Source organism: Misgurnus anguillicaudatus, chromosome 10 (genome assembly GCF_027580225.2).
Source record: "Misgurnus anguillicaudatus chromosome 10, ASM2758022v2, whole genome shotgun sequence".
NCBI lineage: Eukaryota > Metazoa > Chordata > Actinopteri > Cypriniformes > Cobitidae > Misgurnus > Misgurnus anguillicaudatus.
The window spans coordinates 35,996,245-36,020,359 of record NC_073346.2 but is presented as its reverse complement, the minus strand read 5'-3'; the positions used below and the strand labels follow the sequence as shown (position 1 = coordinate 36,020,359).

The 24,115-nt window shown below is 37.1% G+C and overlaps 1 protein-coding gene across 6 annotated transcripts in view; it reads right to left on the bottom strand.

Moving 5' to 3' along the window:
• The window catches only part of otud7b (OTU deubiquitinase 7B), a 50,510-nt gene that overhangs the window by 5,310 nt on the left and 21,085 nt on the right, over positions 1–24,115 (bottom strand). For 2 of the 6 annotated variants that reach the window (XM_055211209.2, XM_055211210.2), the window contains exons 2-11: positions 14,899–15,079; positions 10,971–11,141; positions 10,522–10,749; positions 10,201–10,302; positions 6,197–6,324; positions 5,968–6,074; positions 5,727–5,854; positions 4,988–5,137; positions 4,606–4,720; positions 2,725–2,809 (exon numbers count right to left, since the gene is read on the bottom strand). In XM_055211209.2, coding sequence (XP_055067184.2) covers positions 2,725–2,809; positions 4,606–4,720; positions 4,988–5,137; positions 5,727–5,854; positions 5,968–6,074; positions 6,197–6,324; positions 10,201–10,302; positions 10,522–10,749; positions 10,971–11,141; positions 14,899–14,983 — 1,299 coding nt within the window. In that variant the 5' untranslated portion in view covers positions 14,984–15,079. The remainder of the gene's footprint in view (positions 1–2,724; positions 2,810–4,605; positions 4,721–4,987; positions 5,138–5,726; positions 5,855–5,967; positions 6,075–6,196; positions 6,325–10,200; positions 10,303–10,521; positions 10,750–10,970; positions 11,142–14,898; positions 15,080–24,115) is intronic. The other 4 variants (XM_055211212.2, XM_055211211.2, XM_055211213.2 and 1 more) reach the window with 4 other exon arrangements.

Sequence of the window (24,115 nt, the reverse complement as noted above, 5' to 3'; positions counted from 1 at the left end):
AAAAGGGGTTACTTGGCTGCAAAAAAATAAGCAAAAATAAAATGATTCTGATTACTCAATAACTGGCTGCTGAGCTTGTGAATACAAATATCATGTTAAAATCTAAAAGACATCTCAAAATGAATTTATAAGCATTACAAACATGGACACAATAACAGTTTACATGGTATTAAAGTGTTAAAGACACTCCATGCAAGCTATTGTTCAGACCAAAGATAAACACCTTAAATAAAAATGCTAAACCTGTTAGCATTCCACTTTAAACACATTAACTTTAAATACAAACCTATAAAAATAGGTAAAGTTGCTTTGGATGTACAGTAGTGGCCAAAAGTGATCTCCATAAGGGACAGTGGGTCTCATTCGCCAAGTATGCCTACGCACAAATTTGTGCGTGAGATGAACGTACAGATGTTTTCACGAACAAATCGTGATTCAACAAAAACTTTCGTATCAAAATGTCTTCTAAATGTACACAAAAATTCAAGAAAACCTAAAACCACTCGTACACAATAATCACGTACGCTATAATCAAATACTAGGCTATAATTAGAATGTTTATAATAATGTTAATATATAAAATGTACATGATTATATTTTCTGTATTATATATTATTATCTATATTATTATTATTATTATTATTTTTATATACATTATATTATATATTATTATAGCCTACTTATTTTTTTCTAAAGATATAAAGATGCGCGTAATGACAAATCTTCACGCTTTCCTTCCTCACTTTTTAAATCTCTAACATCATGTAACTGAGAGGTCCAAACGTCAATCACTTCACCTCCTGTGAAAATTCTGTGAAAATATTACCATGATATTTTCAATACTGACTGAATAAGGTCATGAAAAAGATTGAAATCATTGTGAAATCAATAAATGAAATCAAACTTGAATCTGGAATTCCCAAACAGGGTTGCATACAGGAGAATGGTACAAAAAAAGTAAGCAAGCAAGCAAGCAATATATAAAGTATATATATAGAAACTACTGGTACATTTATTTTACTAAATTAATTGGCCAGGGAGCAAAGAACTTGGCAAGAATATCAAGGAAAAATTGGTTTATGCTATTATGTCTTCTCTTGTTTTTTTGCTTTGGCGTTAACTTATTAAGTTTTGTGGATGTGTCGTGTTATTTTAGGTCAAGCCTCCTTAAAATCTTTCCAAACCTTAAGCCCGGGATACACTGCAAGACGTTTGCACTCCTATAAGATCACATTGTGCGACATGGAGCATTTAAACTTGGGTACGACAATCATGTAGACTGTACAATGATGAAACCTATTGAATGCGACACAAGAGGTCTTCACGGGGTCCACTTGGATCCGAAAACTCGAGGTACGACCCGAGACCCGATCGGGTCTAAAAGGTCGGGTAATTTAAAATAAATGTGTTTTTGCCAAACAGACCGAGAAGACCCGAACTCTCGCGCGCGTGTGCGTCAATGTCTTTTTCAAACCTCTTCTCTGTTTGCCAAGAGCGCTTGCGACATTATGTGGCTGGCGTTCGGTTAATTTTCGTTGAGACACACGTCAGTCAATTTTAAATGGACATTTTAGCGGTTACCTTAGTGTCGTCGTCAGATAACAAAGTGAAACAAATTGAGCAGCTCGCCAAATTGGTTGCGAGACCACCAGAGTGTCTTTCTGTCTGACTGCTGCGTGTGGGCCTGTAGACTGCACACACGTCAGTGCCGTTTACGGTTGGACTCGGGTCTACTTTTCTCGGGTTTGTCTCCGATTGGACCTTTCATTAAAAAATATTTATGCACGTCGGGTTCGGTTATAAAGTGATTCGGGTCATTTCGGCTCGGGTACATTCTTTGGACCCGAGAAGACCTCTATGCGACACATGTTCAACGTCATCAGCATGTGCTACTGGTAAACAAATACCGGTATGCAGGTCGTAGCAGCAAACATACTGCGCATTGATCATGATGAAAATTATGACACTTTTATAAAACTATTGAGGCTATCCTTGGTCGCAAGACCGGTAAAATGGTAGTCTTTGAACCTCTCTCACTGTACGACATAGGACCACCTATGAAGAGCCAAAATCACAGAAATCGCTATCCTTCATCTGGGACAGCCTAAAAAACGTGCAATCTCTCCCACGCTTTAGTTTCAGTTTACATACCAATTTTTTGCATGCATACCAATTATTTTATACACATTTAAATAAAAGGCTAAGCCTTTAAAGGTGCAGTGTGTAATTTTTAGAAGGATCTCTTGAAAGAAATGCAAAATAATATACAAAACTATATTATCAGTGGTGTATAAAGATCTGTTAAAATAAACCGTTATGTTTTATAACCTTAGAATGAGACGTTTTTATCTACATACACCGAGGGTCTCCTTACATGGAAGTTGCCATTTTGTGCTGCCATCTTTCCACAGAAGCCCTGAACGGACAAACCTTTTTACTAAGTTGTCTCCGACGATGAAATGTTTTGTCTGGTGGTGGTTATCGTAGCTTCTCTATGCATTTCAAAAGCAAGGGTTGGCAGCGGACTGAGCCGTTGGTTGCAATTCGCAACCTCACCACTAGATGCCGCTAAAATGTACAGACTGCACCTTTAATTGTCCTAGGGCGGGCAATACTTCTGGCCACTAACGTACTTTAGTGTTGTTAAATAAATAGTTTAGTAAAGCTTTTTAATAACTAACCAATAAGTTATTTGTATAATGTTACACAAACCAAAAAGCTCACCTGTACCTCAAAGGGCAGAGGAAGCCAAGTCACAGTCAGGTAGCTGTGCAGCAAATGGAGCTTGGCCTCCAGAGATAAAGTTACACTGCAAGCAAACAACAGACAGGTCAAAGCACTGATATTATTCACAAACAAGGTGCATTTAAACTCCCTTTAAAAATAAACATAAAAGTGCATCACAACATTTAATAAAAATTCCACAACATGTAGTATATCATTAAAAATACGGCCAATATATAAAGCAACTACACGAGTGCTTCTTGTGAGGAACCTGTCCTGAGGTGAAGTGATATTTACGTTTGCTATTTTAAAACTAGACATAAAAAATAGTGACATTTCTAGAACCGTAAAGGGGAAATGCTGAGCTATTTGCAGACATCCCATTCATAGCAAGCGTTTAACGTTAATCTGCATTAAAGAATGAGAGTTGCTCATCTTGAGCCTTGGCCAACATCACACAGTCACAGATGAGCTCACATGGCTAATACTGTCAGCATTACTGAACTCTGATGTAAACAAGTCAAAGAGTCATCTGGCACGGCATGGTGTTGTCAAAATAACCTGAATACTAAGAAATGTTTCTATTTCTGTAACTCTTAAGCAAATTTGTCATGGCATCAAAAGGAATGTTCTGGATTCAAAACAAGTAAAACTTTATGTACAGCATTTGTGACACACTGTTCATTACCACATAATAATTTAGACGTTTCTGGGTGTGTTAAAACAATCATGAATTGTGTGTTTAGTATTGCACTTATATGGAAAGTCTATAATGTGACAGTCTATACTGTATGGGTGATTCTCACAAAACCATTGAAACACCACGGCACTAATGATTTTAGCTTTAAAATGTGTAATATAGTAACATTAAAAAGCATCAGAATTAACACAATACTGTGTTCTACCTTGCACAATGTGTGATTTCAACATAAGAATTTATAATTGTAAATTTTATCTCATTTTCTGCTGAAATTCTCATTACCGCAATGTGTCCGGCTGTGTTTGAACATGCGTTATGTTGTAATTTACACAAAAATATTAAGAACAAAAATAAATGGATGTTTTGCTAGACTACTTTACATGACAGAAAAAATATTTACTGAATATTCATGTATAATAATAATGAAGAAAAATTAGGAAAATGATGTGTCCATGCCTGATGTTCTCATCCTCCGCAACACTTTTTGAGAACAGGTTAAGCACACATACAGAATTTTAATAAAGTTTGATTTTGAGTGACCAAGCACATGGACCAGTTACTTCAAGATGGCTACCAGGTAAGATCATTTTTTTTACAGTTCATTTGAAATATTGTCTTGTCAGAATGCTTACACGACATTTTGATTATCATTACTGCAACAGATGCTTATTAAATGTTAATTTAATTAATAGAAGCATAATACTTTGATTTTAAATTAATGTTCCAAATTATGTTCTTTCAGGTTTGTCATGTCATTTTGAAAATATGTCAGTGTTGATGTTTTCTGACTGTTGCGGTAATGAGATTTTTTAGGACTAATTTTTTTAATTATGCTACAAAAAGTGTTAAATGATAAGTAAAAGTTTTTAAATTAATGTTCCCATTTACTCCAGACTTTGTTTTTCAATGTCTGGTGGGAAAAAAAAGTAAATTTAAGCAATTTTTACATTTTCATGCTTGACATTTTTAAAACCAAGTTTTCGTGAGAATCACCTTATTAGATTTTTCCCATACTTTTTTTTTGCAGATCCGAAAAATGATCCGATCTGTGCCTCAAAAAAAGTAATGTGATCCGAACCGTGAGTTTTGTGATCCGTTGCACCCCTAACAGGTGCTGTAAATAGATTCTTTAAACCCTGAACATTCCTGTAAAACACAGAAGAGGGCAATGAAATGTCTACCTTGCTAACATCACATTGTCATTGTCATCTTTTCCCCATTCCCAATCTGCCCCGGGATCCACAGCAAAGTGCAAAGGCAACATCTTATGATCCGAGTCTGTCAGAGGGATCACCACTGTGGAGATTAAAAAAAAAAGTAATGGTCAATGGCTTTCTAAATTAGACTCCCCTGTGTCACATTTTAGTTGCCTTTATTTAGAAACACACAATGTAATATTTAAAGCAATATCTTAGACTATAGTCAAAAGTACCTTGAAGAAATAAGCTGGATAGAGTGATCAAATAAAACCTGCTTCCAGGAATTTCTAATTTTTTTTAGCAAAGAACAAGCTGCATTTATCGTAAAAGACTTGCTAAAAAAATAAAAAACAGGCATCCTCACCTTGTTCTTTTGAACTGTCCTTTTGCTCCATTGAAACTAGGGCGGAGAAATGTGCCTGGTCGTAAGCCAGAACAAGAGGGGAGCGATGACACTTGTTGGCAGCTACTTCCAGAGGAAGGTAAATCCCTCCAAATGGGATTGGTGCAAAGGCTAAACATTGACGAACAAAAACATGCTTTGTTTACGAAAAGAAAAACTATATCATGTATTATTCTTAAAAGAGGAGATTTCACACCTTTAGTATTTATTTCAATTATTCAATTTCCAAGAACATACATACATACCCTACATAGTGCAGTCTAAAGGGACAGTCATTTTTAGTGTTGGCCAAAACCAAAAGGTACTTTATCAAATGCATTAATTTGATCCCATGATGCACCTCAATAACAAGTATGTTACCAATGTATGCTCTGTGGCTAGCCACAACCCATCCGCTATGAGGCTTGTGTTTTTACGTTACAGCAGATGACGCCCACAGGCCTTTCGCAACTTGTTTTCTTTCACTTCTTCAAGGAGACTACAGTAATGTATTTTCCACTTGCACTCATGGATGTATACACTGAAAAAACTAAAAAGTTGGTAATAGAGGAAATACTGAATAAGGGTACAAGATTTTGGACATAGCCATGGTTCATAAATAAGATTTCTGTATGTAAATGATTACAGTTATGATTGGCTTTTAGGAGGGAAGGAGTTCACTGGCAGGGATTTATCATAAATGTAAGTTTATATTTTTTACCTTCTCCTCCAGAGTCCCGCAGCATTGTGTCGGCCACCACCACTATGGGCCTGTGGAGCACATGGGCCAGAACGAACACGTGAAACTCCTCTAGACTCTCGTAAACAGGCTCTTCTTGTGACTCGCCGCTGAACAAAACACAGATCACAGCATGAGCAAAACACAACCGAAACTTCGGTTTGCTCTTCAGTTATGAGCCTTGGGTCACATGAAGGTATAAAAAGTCCACTTCAAAACACACCCATTGGTGCCATTGGTACTGTAGTGTATTCTGGGTTCGCTGGATGCCAGCTTCAACAGTTCGTTCCACTCCTTCTGCCATTCCTCTTCTGTGTACACCAAACCCGACTGCAAACAAATCACAATAAATAAGGCCACCATTTGAGACAAATATATTTTCGACAAAGCTAAATAGCAACACAAAAGCTTGCACATATTGGTTATTAACTGATATTAAGTCAGATAAACACCTCTTTGTTCTGCATGGTTTGTTGCCATCTCCATCTGCGCTTTAAAGCCTCCCGCTCCTGCCCATGATCCATCAGTGCATAGAGAGATTTACGCAGCATCAGGTCTCGATCATGGAAGCCCCACATACCTGTACAACAATGTTCAACATCAAAAAATTAATAACTAAAAAACTCTTCAACTGAAAATTAAATTTAACTTCCTTCATTTGACTTTACTCAGTCACCATTTTATTTAGTGCATCACGTTTAATAGATTTAACAGCCATGTTTCTCAGAAGAAGTCAAACAGGTTGAAGGACAGATAAATAATGATATTCTTTGAATTTTTGGGTAAACTATACCTTAAAAGGCCCCATATTATACAAAATTCACTTTAACAAGGTGTTTGGACATAAATGTGTGTTGGCAGTGTCCTTCTTTTTAAAGGGGACATATCATGAAAATCTGACTTTTTCCATGTTTAAATGCGGGGTGCATGATTAATGTTGACATTTGAAATCACCTAAACAAACACGCCCCAACCCCAATAGAATCTGGACCTTCTTTTGAAAGACCCACCCCACAAAAACGCAACCCAGGCAATGGTGTCGGTTAGTAGACACGCCCCTTACTGCTGATTGGCTACAAGTGTGTATTGGTACTTGGCCCGACTACCTTTTTCAAAGCGTTTCTCAAAAATCGTGCATCCCGTATTTAAGTACTATAATTGAGTCCCCAGTGCTTCTATCAACCTAGAAAACGTGATAAAGATCAACCCAGTATCTTAGTTTTGGTCAATTATTCTCTGCAATCAAGTGAAAAAATAGAGCATTGAAATTTGGCTCTCCCTGTGATGTCAGAAGGGGACAATACCGCCCCTTCATCTGCACCAAACCACAGCACTGCCATTTTGTGTAGAGATCAGCTCATTTGCATTTACAAGAACACACCCAAAAATGGCACACTTTTGCTCACATCTACAAATTGGAAATTTTAACATGTTATAATAAATTATTTACATCGGTGTTTCCCAACCAAGGGGCTACGGTCCACAGGGGGGCCTCAGCAGATTTCCAAGGGGGCTTAAAATTATACAAAATTGGACAAAACAAGCATTAAAATAAGCTAAAGCAAGCAAAAATCAAGATGTTTTTGGCCATTTTAGCAGCGACATCTGTTTAGTCATTTCAAGCTCTAGTTAATTTTATTTGGAAAAAATTTAATGAGTGGGGGGCTTCAAATATTGTTGTGGGCAACTAGGGGGCCTTGAAGTGAAAAAGGTTGGGAACCACTGATCTATATGATATTTTGAGCTAGAACTTCACATACGTTCTCTGGGGACACAAAATATTTATGACATCTTAAAAAAGTCTTGTGAAATGTCCCCTTTAATCCTCATCAAACCAAAGCAGTCTCATTTGACATGCTTTGATTCTCTTGTTAATGTGAGGTCACACTGATAAAGCCCCGCCCATGGCCACTGACGAACTGGTTAATTTGACCCAAAAGCTTTTCTAAATGTGTTTGTTAGCATGTTGGATCGCAAATGCGAGTAAAAGTTAATATTGTCTCAGACTGGATTCATAGGAATCGGATCTATTTTTAATCAAAAGTGCTCACTTTCTGTTTAGTAAAGAAGTGAGGAGCAATAGCTCATTTGCATTTAAAAATGTACACTTTTCCCCCACCCAATTAGGGGCCTTTTGGATGCTATAAAAAATTAAACTTCACAGACACATGCAAAGCACACCTGAGACTTATATTACATCTTGTAAAAATGTGCATAATAGACCCCTTCACAGTTTACGTCACAGGCGGTTCCCACTGCGCATGTCGGGGTCAGAAAAGTCATTACAGCAGGTTGAGTTGCGTATTAGTCAAAAATGCCTACTTGCGTCATGGGCTGTGAAAATCGCACCAGTTCTTCCATTAAGTTTTTCGGGATTCCTGCAGAATCTCAAAAACAAAAAAATACAACATCTGCGGCTGCAAGCAATTAAACGTGCAGACTGGGACAATGCAAATATCCAAGAGGCTTGTGTTTGTAGTGCTCACTTCATTTCAGGTAAGTCATCATTTTTCAGCACTGTTAGATTAAACTAGAAAGCTTGGATGGTATGAACAGTTTGACCCCATGCTGCGCGCACACCCGATAGTCATTCAATGTTAACAAACCTTGAAGGGGTCTATATGACCCCCTTAAAAACTGTTTTAGCACCATAATTGACTTAGGGGCTAATCACACCAAAAGTACTTTAAACGCTTGGAAATGCAAGGCGCGACGTACTGCCTTTTTTTAAAAAGAGCAGTGCCACGCAGCTTTTTATATTGCTAGGCAACCACCGAGTCAGCTGTCTTGTCAATCAAATATTGAAGCGTGAGCGCTCTTTTGTAGGGCTGGGCAAAAAAAAAAATCGATTTTCCGATTAATCGTTTTTTTAAAACGTGGTTTAATAAAAATTGATTCTCAAAGAGCCGAATCGATTTTTTTTCTTTCATATTTATTTCCGCAAACATTGAACGTAAGATGAACTTTAAAGGATAATTCCGGTATTTAACACTTTGAGTCTCATTTCTGGTTTGTTTTGGATGAACTACAGTGATGGACAGTGAAATTTTGAGAATGGGTCGTGTCTTGACTTTTTGACTCGTTTAGAAGCGTCTCTTGACTGCTTCAGAATGGAAGTCAATGACCATGCACAAACATGTCATTAAAACAACACTTAACGTTCATTTTCAAAACTGTGCTACTCACCAAGTGGTTCCTGGTGTTCGTTGATGATTAAAAACAAGTTGTGTAGCGAAATACAGTTTCTGTCGTGTTTTATTTTGCATTTTGTAAAATTCCATTGACTTCTCTTGAAAGACTCATTGCTCGCTGATATATCCCTCCACCACCGGGAAACGGAAACAGGGTCTGTTTACATGTGGTTGTAGTTGTTTCGCTCGGTTTCTCTCAGAAGAAATTTTTCCCATATTTGATGGCTCAGTGACCAGCCTTAGGTTTGAAGTTGAGCTCGATTGTGACTGTCTATAAGCTAGACACCGAGCGTACTTGTATGGCAAAGTGGTTGTCGCCATCAAGTGGTTGGGAGTGTGCTAATGCTTATATAGAGCGGAAGTATATACGCGGTTGTGAGGTATCAGAAAAAATAGTTCCACTATAGCAAATAACACGGATTGAGATCATACATTGCGCCACTATATTTGTTTTTAGTCATCAACGAGCACCGCGAACCGCTCGGTGGGTGGTGCAGTTTTGGGGGTGAAGGTTGAGTGTTGTTTTTGGGACATGTTTGTGCATGGTCATTGACTTCCATTCTGAAGCAGTCAAGAGACGCTTCTAAACGAGTCAAAAAGTCAAGACACGACCCATTGTCAAAATTTTAGTGTCCATCACTGTAGTTCATCCAAAACAAACCAGAAATGAGACTCAAAGTGTTAAATACCGGAATTATCCTTTAATCTAATTACTAGTCTTCTTCAACGTTAGTGTTGTGGCTTTTAATTTTTTTTATTAACTACCCACTTGTAAACTGCTGTTGACTGTTCTTTTTTATTAATATAGTATTTGTATTAAATCTATATTCATTGAGTTGAATCGAGAATCGAGTATAAAAACCTACCCGAGAACCGGAATCGAAAATTGAACCGAGAATCGAAATCGAATCGATCTGGAACATCTGAATCGATACCCAGCCCTACTCTTTTGCTGTTAACTGTCCTATTAGCAGAAACTTTAAAAAGAGGGCGCTTGCTCTGACCTTGTTTGAGGGTGAGAGGTGCACAAACACGCAGGAGAAAGTGAGCGAGTGGAGTCCGGTTCTTCAAAGCAACTGTAAACTTCCCTAACCAGAACATAAGGTCCGCCTCTCCCCTCACAGCAATGAGATTTGACTGATCTGCTTACCAGATGTTTGGACACTATTTGCACCTGTATTTAGTGCTGTTTAATTGTGAACTGATCATCCGAGTTGAATGCCAAACCTTTTTAACAATCACAATGATTCAGTTTTTACACTTACCCAAAGAGGCTGCATGTAACAGACAGTTCCCGTCTCCACTAGTAGCCAGAGGCAATAAGCTCTGACTGCCAGTACCCAAACGAGTCCACCAGTTAAGTCGCCCTATTAGAAGAAAGTCAATGACAATATTTCAAAACGTGAAAATCTTATACGTTCCAAAACTTAGTGAGCTGCCTACAAAGGCACCATCATCTCGCTCCTAATCAAATACATAGGAAGCATGAATAAGCAAAATTCAAGATGGCAGCCATATTAAATCGTAAAACTTTCAATATTTTGTTCAGGTGAATCTATTAAAAAGTTTTGAAACAAAAGACTAACCAGCCTGCTCCAATGCCACCATCATCGACTGCTCGATAAGATCTCTCTCGATGAAGCCGCGAAAGTCATCTCTATAGATGGTGAGATCGGGCAGCTGGAAGGTGCAGAGCGGCGTGTCTAGCAGAGGCTCGTTGACGCCACTCGTACTGGATACATGCGAACGGGCCAGAGAGACGATGGTGGAGCTGGCGTGAGAAATCCCTCTTGAAAGTCTCTTCTCTGTGGCTGCTGCCATGACACATGTTCGAATTACTGCATTTACTGGAGAACTTTAAACCATAAACAGGTGACCTATTACACCCGTCCGCCCTCCACTTCTTTTGATTCAAAAAACAACTAGTCAGGTGAGAGTGGGCGAGGCTTAAAATGACATCATATGCCACTAATGTCATAGTTTGAGTAAATCATTTACATAAACCATAAAACTGAAAATTAAATCCTTTCTCTACCTTGCACGACGTCATCCTGGCGATGCAAGAGCGGACGTGGTGTTCGGGCCATCTCCTTTTCAATGCTTGGGTAATCTCTGTCCTCAGTAAAGGTGCATGACAGGTTACCGGCGTGAACTTGTCTCAGCTGCTCAAAGTCACTCAGGGCAGCTGTGAGGTCCCAGTTCTTGCCTGTGAGGTATGAAGCGTGTACAAGAAAATAAGGTCATTTTTCCACCCAGTGCTTCTCGAGTGTTTAAACGTTAACCAAACGTCGATACGTACGGCAAAGGTCAATGACACACTCCCCTACGGTTGTCTGTGTAAACACCGGGGTGTTCAGCGCAAACTGACTGTCAAGAGTGCATACTGCAGAACTACTGTATATATTTATAACCCATTCTCTTATCAGCATGGTGTTGCTAGGCAACATGCACTGGTTTGTTAAGGCTTTACCGTACTGCGCACATTCATATAGATACTTAGGCCGCTGGTTTTTGAACTCCTTCAGTCAGTTGATCATAAAGCAATCACAGAAGATAGGAGTTATTATGAGCACAGATACTTTGTGTTACTATGTGATATATTAAAAAAATTGAGTTATTCTATCATTTTTATACATTTTATATGATAATGTATTATACAGGTATATACACTAATAAAAAGGTTTTAGACAGAGATATATTTTTGCTGTGGTCAATAACTCACAAGTGTTGTCTATCAATACCAGGTGGAATTTTGAACAAATGTAAAATGTTTTAACTTAAGTAATGAATTGTTACTTTTGACCCTCTCAGATGGGACAAAGGTAACACACAGGTGGGTCAAAAGTAACACAACAGAACAAGATAGATTTTTGTGTTACACTTGTTTTTAGTAAATATACATGACTATGGCCTTGTTAATATGTAACTGCAAACATATATTGTCATATATCTTTGCAAAAAATAATGAAATTACATTTTAATTTTACATTTCAGTTCCATCAAATGTTTCAAAAGCAACCTAACAGCACAAACTTTAATTGTTCAGAATAAAAAAAAATTTCAACAGTACGACCACTATGAAATTAAATTAAATCAAATTAGAATTAGGGCTGTCGCAATGATTAAATAATCGTCTCATTGCGATTGTTTGACCTCATCGCAGTGATTTCAGATCACCGCAATGATTGCACATCTCTCTAAAAAACACAAGGAGGAGCTGCAGGAATTGATTTTTTTTGCAGCCACTTTATTTCTTATCAGGAATTTTCTGTTTTTGAAAGATATATTCATTAAATAATTACTTTTTAAATATGTGTTATGTGTATTAATATTTACAGCCAGGTAAACCTTGCAAAAGATTTCATTTAAATAATCACAACAATGTGTGAAAAAATTTTCATGAATAGAAAAAAAATTATGAGAATTAAATGTCAAAGCAATAAAAACAGACAATTAATTGTCAAAGCACTAAAACAGTCAATTAAAAGTTATTTGGTGGTAATATTTTTTATATATTTTTTATTAAGTTCTTACCATTTGCCAATTGATAATAGTGTGGAAAATGGTTGAAAATGGTTTACAATATAATCATATTTTATAAATTAAACTGAAATAAAAGCTTTTAGTGTGTTTAAATGCCTGAGATTATAGTCTATATTATTATTCCTGTCTATTATGCTTTCCTTCTGATAAAAGTGCCAAAAAAGTTCTTAAAATCTAATGAACACTGGTCTCTGTAAAATGTATAACTGCAGATGACAGCAACTTTGATTCAGTTTATCCACAGAGAAAGAGAAGAAGCATAAAGTGATGATTTGTGAATGATTGGTGATAGAGGGACTGTCAACACTCAAAATACACCAAACCAAATGAGCACTTTATATTAAACTAAAGCAACAAATAATGTGCATGACAAGACCATATAATAATATTTCGTATATTGTTTATAGATGTCAAATATCAATCGATTTTTTCCTCTGTTATTAAAAACGGTCACAGCAAAAATCACGCAGGTTGCAGGCTTGTACTTACAAACATGCACACGTGGGTGAGGGTTAATTAAATCTGCATTATTTTAAGGGTTTCTGCGTGCATGCTCCGGGCAGGTCTGCTTTTCATCCAGACCTTGACGCTTTGTGTGTTCGACTTGACATCAGAGTACCGCGAGAGCAAAGGTAAAGACGAACCATTTTGTAACATTTCGACTTGCTCTCACAGTACTCTGATGTTCTCGCTGCCGAACTTTCTGCGCAGAGCCACATAAAGAGAAATGCAACACGAGAAGTGGTGGCACGCAAAAGAAAGTGAAGGTACGCTAAAATATGGTGGCGTGAGAAAGTGGATGTATGGCGTGAGACCGTGAGAATGGGGTCAATTGCATGAGAGTTGGCAGCCCTGTGGTAATCGCCACAGGACAAACATGTCTGAGACAACGAAGGGACAAAATTGTTGAATCTGTTGAACAGTCCATATAGGGCTACTGTAGAAACATGACAGCGACTTTTATGTAAGGGGACAAGTGGTGTATGGAGATTAAAATGGCTCATTCTAAGGCAATAAAAACAATACAGTACATTATGTAAGGTCTTTATACACCACTGATAATATAGTTATGGATATTATACTGAATTTATTTCAAGAGATCCTTCTAAAAGTTACACAATACACCTTTAAAATTCCAGTGTACCATGGGAGGGACACTGCATTAGTTGACAGAAAACTTAATCAAGTACAGCAAAACAAAAAGCTAAACATGTCTCACGTTTTTGTAAAGCTGAAATTCTTGTAATTCAAATCATCTAAATCGATATAAGATACAATCAGCACAGCAGGTACAATGTGTCCTTTTAGGCATTTTTTTTTAGCCTTTTTTGGGAATTTTAAGAGGTTAAGTTATATTACTTGATTTGTTTATCTTTTGTTTTCAACCCGAGTGTTAAAATGTAAATTTGTTTTTGCAATGATGCGAGACTTTGAATTATCTTATGGGCAGTTCCATGCAAATTTCAACCTTCTTATGAAAAGTTTTTACTCAAAGTTTTTAACCATGCTGATATCTTAGACATCATTATTTTGTGGTTTATTTACCAATGCCAAATCTCTGTTCAAGTTTTAAAAAATTTTGTTATTATTTTCGATAATAAGAGTTAAGTAAGTGAAGAGTTTCATTGCAAAACGAGATAACCACCGTTTTTTAATTGTTCAGAAATCTCGTTTTTAGGTTGTGCATTCCAATTAATTTCAATGCAACTGCAGTTGGTTTGTTTTGATTTAAACCTTCATACCTTAAAAAATACAGCTAAGTAGCACCATAAAACAAAATAATAACATCATAACATAATATTAAACATGTTTTGACAAAAATGTTAAAAAATGGATTTATCTCGTTTTGCAACGAAACTCTTCAAGTGTTAATTTCAGAAATATCACATCCATAACGTTGCTTCTTCCTCATAAACGTGCACACAAAACTCAAAATAATATATTTTTCGTTTTTTTGAAGAGCCATAATTTTTACTAATTCACAGAATACCTACAAAATATGTTGTCACCCAAAAACTCGTGTCCGTTTTTTGTCCCTCATCTTAACTAGAAAATTCATCATTAAGGGTTTAGGAAAATAAAGGCATATGGTTCAATACATTGGTAATGAATGCATTCTTTGTTAATTTGTGTTTCAACTCATGATTGCTAAGGTCACATCCATACTGCTGTAATTGCTCTCATAATAATAATAATTCAAAAAAGTACCTTAAAAAGGTAATTATTACTTACATAATATATAAAACTTTTTAGAATATAACTTTATCATGAAATATACTATTAATAAGTAATAAGAATTTGACCATACGGTCTGCTCCTACCCATTACTATTTAAAGGCATATGCATTTCTACACCCAACGACAAAGAATAACAAGCACGAGCGAAGGGCAATACGGAGAACAGGATGGCGCCAGCTCACCCTCAAGCAGGTCTCTGGCCAGTCCAGGTTCAGCTCCAGTAGAACGGACAAAGTCGGACAGGACTGCGTCCATATCCAAAGTCATGTGATCATGAATTTACAGTGCAGACGGGGACATCAGGACAGAGAAAAAACTGGAGAACTATTCTCCCCTACTGCAAAAGCAACGTTTTGGCCACACCTAGACAGAAAGAAAGTGAGGGAGAGAGAGAGAGAGAGAGAGCAAGAGATAGAGAGAGAAAATCATTAGAGAGCCCATGCTCAAGTTTTGGCTTAGTGCATCATATTGGTGCACATTACTGGAGATGTGTTGACTCCAGCAGTCACATGTCTTTCCTGTGACCTCTGCTGTGGAGCTCAGATGAAAATTCAACCCTTTCATTTGCATGACGGAGAATCTGTTTAAAGAAACATTTTGACATACCAAGTTATCTAGTTTATTCTAAAATTTTACATTTATTCATAAACAAACAAACAAACAAACAACTAGGGCTGGGCGATTAATCAAAAAATAACCGAAACTGAAGTTCAGAACCTCTAACCGACATTATTTTATCATGTCGGTTATTTCGGTTTTTAATCCTGTTAATACTTTCCCTTTAAAAACAAACTGCTGCGTGTGATGTTGCGTAACTCCGCCCCGTCCTGTCAGTGGCACAGCGAAACATGGAGGAGAACTCAAACACTGTTTAACTGAGCAGCAGGATCATCTAGTGCCCAAAAGAAGCACAGTACTTTTTTTTAAGAAGTACTCGCGAATGTGCAGGCACCTGTAACAAAAATACGGAATGCGCGGTCGGGTTTTTAAAGCACACGCGCTCAGTTTAATCTACCGATGGGTCTCTAAGCAGCCCGGGTAATGTCATCACATCTCACTCACTCAAAACCGCGAAAAGACGCGCCCGCGTGAGTTTAAGACACTTCAGAGATGACGGAGAGAGAGAACGGGAGAACTTCTAGTCTACATTAACACCAAAAGCATTACAGATGAGAATGTCTTAGACATCAGTGCCCAGTTAAGAAAAAATGGATTGAATACAAGAAACGTGTAAAGGATACAGTCCAAGTATGTATTTTGCCCTACTCATCTCATTACAATATGCTATCTGGATACAACTTATTATGTATGTATCTGATGTCTATAATTAGTCATGGGGGTTGTATGATTCTTTGGTTCATAACTTCCCATTCTGAAAGTTTCATCAATGGTACATAATGACATGCAACATCTGCATAGAGTTAAGTCTATTTAATATTTTTCAGTAATGCAGTTATTTTGGGAAAAATGTGAATAATTGCATTGCAGGCTGATTTAAGGTGTGCCCTAAACTTTCCAACCTTGTCAGTGAACTATGAGGCAAAAATATAATCGTTTATTAATCGTAACCGATGTCAAATGTTAGATTAACCGAGGTTTTGATTTTAGGTCAAATCGCCCAGCCCTACAAACAACACATACAAAATAGACAATGTATAATATGTGCCGAGTGCATTCAGTTAATATCATTATATCTTTTTGACAAAGGTGGCATTTAACGACTTTTGCATCTGAGCTCCTTAAAGGTATAGTTCACCCAAAAATGAAAACAATGTCATTAATGACTCACCCTCATGTCATTCCAAACTCGTAAGACCTCCGTTAATTTTCGAAACACAGTTTAAAATGTTTTAGATTTAGTCTGAGAGCTTGTTGACCCTTCATTGATAATGTACAGATGATATACTGTCCATGTCCATAAAGGTAATACAAACATCATCAAAGTAGTCCATGTGACATCAGTGGGTCAGTAAGAATGTGTTGAAGCATTGAAAATACATTTTAGTCTAAAAATAAAAAAAATTACAACTTTATTCAGCATTGTCTTCTGTTCCGCATCTGTTGTGAAGCGCATGCGCGAGACTGCAGTGATGACATATGATGCGGCTGACGTGTTATCTGGTGCCCCCCAGCTGTTTTTTTGTGTGCCCGGGCTTCATTTACAGTCTGAGGGAGACGCACGCTGTAAGTTTGAAAAAAAACCTTTGCAAACGTGTCTGAGGATAACACGTCATCCGTGTCACTACAGTCACGTGACTTTAGTCGCGCGCATGCGCTTCACAACAGACCCGGAAGAGAAGACAATGCTGAATAAAGACGTAATTTTTGTTATTGTTATGATGCTTCAACACATTCTAACTGACCCACTGATGTCACATGGACTACTTTGATGATGTTTTTAGTACCTTTCTGGTAATGGAGAGTATACTGTCCCAAGATTTTCAATGAAGGGTCAACAAGCTCTTGGACTAAATATAAAACATCTTAAACTGTGTTACAAAGATGAACGAAGGTCTTAAGAGTTTGGAACGACATGAGGGTCAGTAATGACATTAGTTTCATTCTTGGGTGAACTATCCGTTTTATTTTATCCTACAGTATATTTACTTATTATTGTATTATACTGATTTTTTTAATTTCTCAAATGTCATGACACAAGGAATGTGAGTAGAATGTAAACGTATGTATTATTAGAGTGTTCTTGTGTTCAATTTGATTTGTGAGGGCCAGTGTCACCTCACACCACCCAACCGAGTGGTATAGTCTTCGTTTTTATAGCTATTCTTGGACAAATTACAGCAACAGTAGACAAACCAGTAGCAAAATTACTATGACTCATGACCAATAACAATTCCCTTCCATCATAATTCTGTAACAAGCACGGCCCCAACTCCGAGAACAAAAAATCTAGGGTTTCCCCTGGCAAGTGCAAGATTGTATTGTCAATTAAGTGAACTTATCTGTTAAATACAATCATCCGGCATGAGCTGAAGGCAGCCAAAATATCAAAAGTAGACAGACAGGGGTAAATCCATAAAATGACAAAAAGCATGTGTGTGGTATTTGGCTACAGCACCTGAAAAACTAATAAACAACACAATATCCCAAATAAAATGATAAATAAAATGTCACAGTTTGAAATGTCCTGACAAAGAGAGGCTTAGCTGAACCAGTGAAAAAACAACACTACAGGAGACACACAAATAGCAATCCATTACCCATAATGCTTCTCTCAGCAGACCAGCTAAGTTTTGGTAAAAAAGCTACTGACATAAGGTTAGTCAAAGCTTTATGTGTTGTATATTGTACATTTCAGAATACCATACTACCCATACAATTTTTTACTATATCGTCGCTGCCTGATGAAACTCACGTATGTCCAAAACGGTAACTTTTCAGAAAGTGAAAAAAACACCGTATATCAAAAGCAGTTGAATGTAGCGTTGTCATACTTGGTACGGCATATTTACATGTAACCATATTCTTGCCAGTGTCATGATATAATCCACATTTTACCAAAATTGAGATTAAATGGACATGCGTGCATATTTTACAGTAACTTTGATCGATACGCGTTCTTCCGATCATTATTAGAACGGCCAAAGTCGCGTTTCGTATTGACAGATGAATACGATCAGTTTATTAAATAGCCTACGTCTTGGTTAAATACGCTTACTTTATTTAATATTAATTATAAGTGTATTAAATGTCTCTTGCAAACCATTAAGGGACAATGAATCAATACACTGACATGGTAATGCTACACAACAGGGGCGTCAGTTTGGGTTGAAAAGTGGTGGGGACAAAAGATCTTATAAAAACATTACTGCAGGACGGGAAAAATATTGAATAACGCGCATCAAAAATGGGCATAGCGTAGGCCAGTCAACAACAAGAAAATACTCAGCATAAATTTATAAACCCTCAACAATGTCGAATGCACACATCACACATGTAACAGTCCCTGCAACACCAGCTCAACCGAACAATGCCAAAGCACCATACCGTATAAAACAGCAGCGCGTTTAATAAATGATTACAATGAATTTCATTACATATGTACAAGAAAACACACCATAAGCATACAACGCAATTGTGACCCTGGACCACAAAACCAGTTTTAAGCATCGCTTGATTTTTCAGAACATTTTAACCAAATGCTTTCAAAAAGTGGTGGGGAAATCCCCAGCGTAAATATCACCAATGCTAGACAGATACTTTGTTTGCACAGTCCTACCGTAATTAAGTAACTCATAGATGTTAGTCTGGCGTCCGGGGGAAACGTTTACCTCGAAGGAAAGTCATTGTCATGTTTATTCGGCTATATCCAGTGAGCTTCGATGCAACTTTACGAGACCGGCGAGATGCTTCACAGGCGGAAGATATGCGGCTTGATTGACAGCTTTGACACCAAACGGGTACGTGAAAATCAGATGACATGATTTCACAAGTTTTCATTGGCTATTTAGGTATGTGACGCATACTGTATATGGAAATGAACCTGGACATTCAATCTGTCGAAAAATCTCAAAATCGGCAAAATGAACATACGTGAGTTTCATCGGACAGCGACGATATACTATGTATACTTTGCACATCACATCACTACAAATTATGGAATTGCTGTACATAATACTGTATCCCATAATGCAATGCGCTGTGAATGAAGACACTGAAACACTTTTCAAAGTGACATTAGTCACTGGCAATGTCTGCGGCAATAAAATGTCTGAAATGTTAATTATGTAAAATCCCAGTATTTTACTTTCTATTTTTTAATAACATACTGTCTACTATTGTATACTGCATAGTATTTTGTAAGCAAAAGCAAGTATTGTATTCAAAACATAAACACTGAAGCATTGCTGTGGATCATGCTTTACAGGTTTGTTAACAGACAACACCTAGAGACAATGATATTCTTCAGTCTGTCGCAAATGTTTCATCACCCCTCCCTGATGTAATGGTACTTCCTGTCTGTGCTGGTGTTGCGTCCCTTAAAGCTCTGAATCAAACGTTTTAACAAAATCTTCATGAGTCATGACTCCTTACTCCCCCCACCTATTCTCCCAACAAAAAGGCAGACAGTTCGCTGTGCCGCAAAGGGTATAAAGGATCTTTTCAATGAGGGAGTGCTTTTTCTTTCGCTTTGATATTGTTTGGCAACTACAGCAGAACGAATAGAGAAACACTTGGCAAAGCAACAAAAACAGGAGATGTTGAGCCTGAAATTAAATTAAATAACTTATGATCAATCTGATAATCTATATGGCAGTCCCCCTGTAGTAGATAATTTTGTCACTTATCAACTCATCTTTGAGCATCATAATAGCATATGTAAAAAAATGTTTTCCTGCGACAGTAACATATTCATGCTTTAAAACAGCTTGAATGTAAATCCACACTTTTGCCTCATTTACACAGATCTTTAAATATACGCATTAGTCCCTGTTTCCAATCTCACACCACCTTGGACTAGAGATCGACCAGTTTTGTATGGGTTTTGTCTAGGGATGCACCGATACCACTTTTTCCATCTCCGATCCGATTCCGATACCCGAATTCTGAGTATCGGCCGATTCCGATACCTGCCGATCATATAATACTTTTTTTTTCTTGAGCAATTTATATTACAGACAGACACTCACACAGACACACACACACACAGACACACACACACACACACACACACACACACACACACACACACACACACACTATATAAATGTCTAAATCTAGCATAATATAATTATATTATATATAATTATACTTTTAAATTAAAAACCAATAATTTAAAATGATTTACAAGTTACAAGAACATTAGTAATTATTAACCATGGCAGTGTTTAGGAGAAAATAAAATAGGCACGTTTGATCAAATAAGTATGCTAAATATATTTTCCTTAATTGCGCAAAAAGTCACAGTAAAAAAGCTTTAGTGTGCAGATGGTTATTTTGGGAATTATGCACTTAACCGGACCTTTTATGCACATTTCGGGTGCAGAATTGATGCGCCTAAATCATATTGAGTGCGCATTCTGCGCAATACTGTGCAGCATTGATGCTCTAGAAGCGTCCTCACACTCGCATGGGAATCCTCGCTCCGCAATGGAAAGCTAAGTTCATAACTATTAAAACACAAAGAGATTTGATGCATCGTGTGCTCAGCACATACTGAATTGCATCCATCCAACAACTTACTGAGACTTTATAAAATCAGATCTTTAAAACAGCCTACAGTTATTGAGGGTTCGTGTGTTGAATGACGCGTTTCATCCGTCCGCTTCACCTGTGAATCCTCAACACATAGTGAATTGCATCCATCCAACAGCTTACTGAGACTTTATGAAATCAGATCTTTAATAAAGCCTAACGTTACAGTTATTGTGTGTGTTATTGTGTTTGTGCCTGTGTTGAATGACGCGTTTTTATCCGTCCGCTTCTCATCAGTGGATTAACTCAGTTTGCAAGTAAGTTACAGTGTTTCTGTGAACATGAATATTTTTAAATGTGCGATTGTTCCTTCACATGAAGCTATTGAGTGTAAGATGACTTTGATTATAGTGCATAAAAACGTTTATGGTGCTTTTATAATACTTTGATGACGTTTTAATCGCTTGTCAGTGACAACCATGGGTAACGCGCAGTATCGGAATTGGATCGGTCCTGTTAGTCCGATATCCGATCCAGCAAAAAATGCCGGATCGGCCCCGATACCGATCCAGAATATCGGATCGGTGCATCCCTAGTTTTGTCATGGCCGATGCCGATATTAAGAAAGCTATATGGCCAACTGGCCAATATTAGGCTGATATAACACAAATGTCATCACTGTAAATAAGGGACAAACAGAAAATTGGTGAAACTTAAAATTAAAAATTAGTTATGCTTAACATTTTCAAAGTATGAAAAGCTCCCCCATTCTAGCCCAAACCATGAAAAGACCTACTTTCACTAACAGGGTTGTTTTTACTAAACCATGTAGAGTATAACTATATAATAATTAATTAGATAGAAGACACTTTGAGGTTAATTTTCCCGGTTTCAAAATTATTTTAAGTTAAAATTTAAAAAGTTAGAGACGCTGAAGTACATTGGAAAAAAAAACTTAATGATAAATATGTGTGTGAAACCTAGAAATGCAATGAACCCAAAGCCACGAGTCTAAAGAAGTTATGTTTCACGTTTGAGGTCAATAGGCCCAAAAATTAGGTTCTTGCAAGGGTTTTTGTAAGACTAGTGCCTTTTCTAAGTGCCAGTCAGCCCCAAAATAAAAGTCTTTTGTTTACATGCATACACGTTCGTTAATATTATTATTAATCCTTATGTTAGCATTTAAAATGCCGTTTCCACACCAAGAAATAAAATGTCACACAAAGATCGTTGGATTCGTTATTTAATTGGCTACACGTTCTGTCTATCAATATTTTCCATGAAGTCATTGGAGGAATGAGTGAGTCAAATGATGTCATAGTTTTTGAGAGCTGTTTGGATATTATATATTATACTCCCGCCTGCTTTTCAAAACAAAGTTTGAATGCAAGTTTACATATTTACTAGAACCTAAAGTGTAATCTCATATACAGTGTTACAACGTAAATAGTCCTCAGATTGTATATTCTATTCTATTACAAGATGATCTATATTTCATGGATTATACGCATTTGTGGACAAAAATGGGCCATTGGATGTATTCTATTAGACGGTTTTCGTGGGTTATTCACACATCTGGAACAGATTCGACTCGCGATCGTTATATCAGCACGAAGGTAAGAAGTCCCGTTTATATTTTGCATGTTGTCATCAAAATTTCTGTCACAAAATACTACATTTATGATGCTAAAGCATCTGTATCTCAAAACAGAGACTGATGCTAAACTGATGCTAAACCCGTAGACCTTTTAAACGATGTATAGTAATGTTAATATTATTATTGTTTGTACACAGAAGGCTACATTGTTAGCAGCGTTAAAAAAACTGACGTCATCCCGCCCACGAATTAGTGCGCATCGAGAGGTTAAAACATATTTACAAGACATTATTACTGTGGATCTGACATTAAGTTAATTAACATTGAGTGACACTGGGTGTCTTTTTTATTAGAAACATCAAATTTAAGTAATAGAGAAATATAATGGCCAACTGCAAAGATTTATCGGTTGATGCTGATAATAATAATAAAAAAATCCAAATATCGGCTGATATATCGGCCTCAAACAATGCATAAGTGAACAGCGTGTTTGCAGGACTCATTTTACGTCACATTTAGACATAAGCAATACAAAATGGCCAAATACCTGCAAGACTACCAGACTAATCCATGAAGATAAGTGACTTAAGACCATTAATACTATTCCTATTAGAGTTCAAAAAAGAAATAAAGTGTAAAAATAAACCCCCGAATGACTTAAGACAGTAGCTTATACTTCACTTTAATCTCATCTAGAGTGAGTCAAACATTTCTTAATGCTCTGGCAAACAAATTTAACAGCAGGTTCAAAGGTCCAAAACCCCAATAGAACGTCAGAAGCCCATCAGTCAGCAGCCAAAACACTGAGAAATCCCTCAACAAACACAAAAGCAGGAAGCAAACTGATCAAAGCTTGAATAAAATAAATATATAAATAAATGACTCTAAAGGGGATATTATTAACTTTCATTAGTCATATCCATTGATCCATCTTTTCACTCCTTTATTTGGAGAAATGTTTGAACCATGTTTTTTTTTAAATCCAGTCATTGTTATTGATATCTGATTGACAGCCTTTATGAAAGCACATGCCATCTACTTCAAGCCTTGAGTTTAGCTTTAATCGCCACACCTGAAAAGAGGTCAAAGATGATTTACTATCTCGGGTTACTGTGAGAAACACTGTGCTGTACTGAGAGCACGTAGGAAACAAATGACACCTGCATGTTTACATACATAGTCTGCTCATAAGCGAATCAGATGATCTCTACATGTCCCACATTTAGCAACATTAGGGCAATCTGGTTTTGCCGGAGACACCTAGGTGATGTAAACAGGCAGCACCCAACACCGCCCACCAGATTTTTCTGCAGTGGCTAGTCGGCCTTTTGTCTGTTACATAATGTGTGTTGCTGCCAACACGTGGGTGCTTTAAGATAGCAGGATCATTGAAACAGAGACAAGCAGAGGTCAATGCGGTTGTGTTTGCTTTGTGCACTGGACTGACTCTAGCCCTCTAACCTACATGACCGATGACTGATGCAAAGTAAGAGAAGTGCAAACCATTAAAAAAACAGAAAAGCTGACAAGGGCAAATGTTATCCAAATGAATATTATAGATAAGAGTCTGCATTAACACTGTGCAGTGTTTCCCAAAGATCTGAAACATACTTGTGGTGTAGCCGATGATTAAGCCAATCATTTCCCAC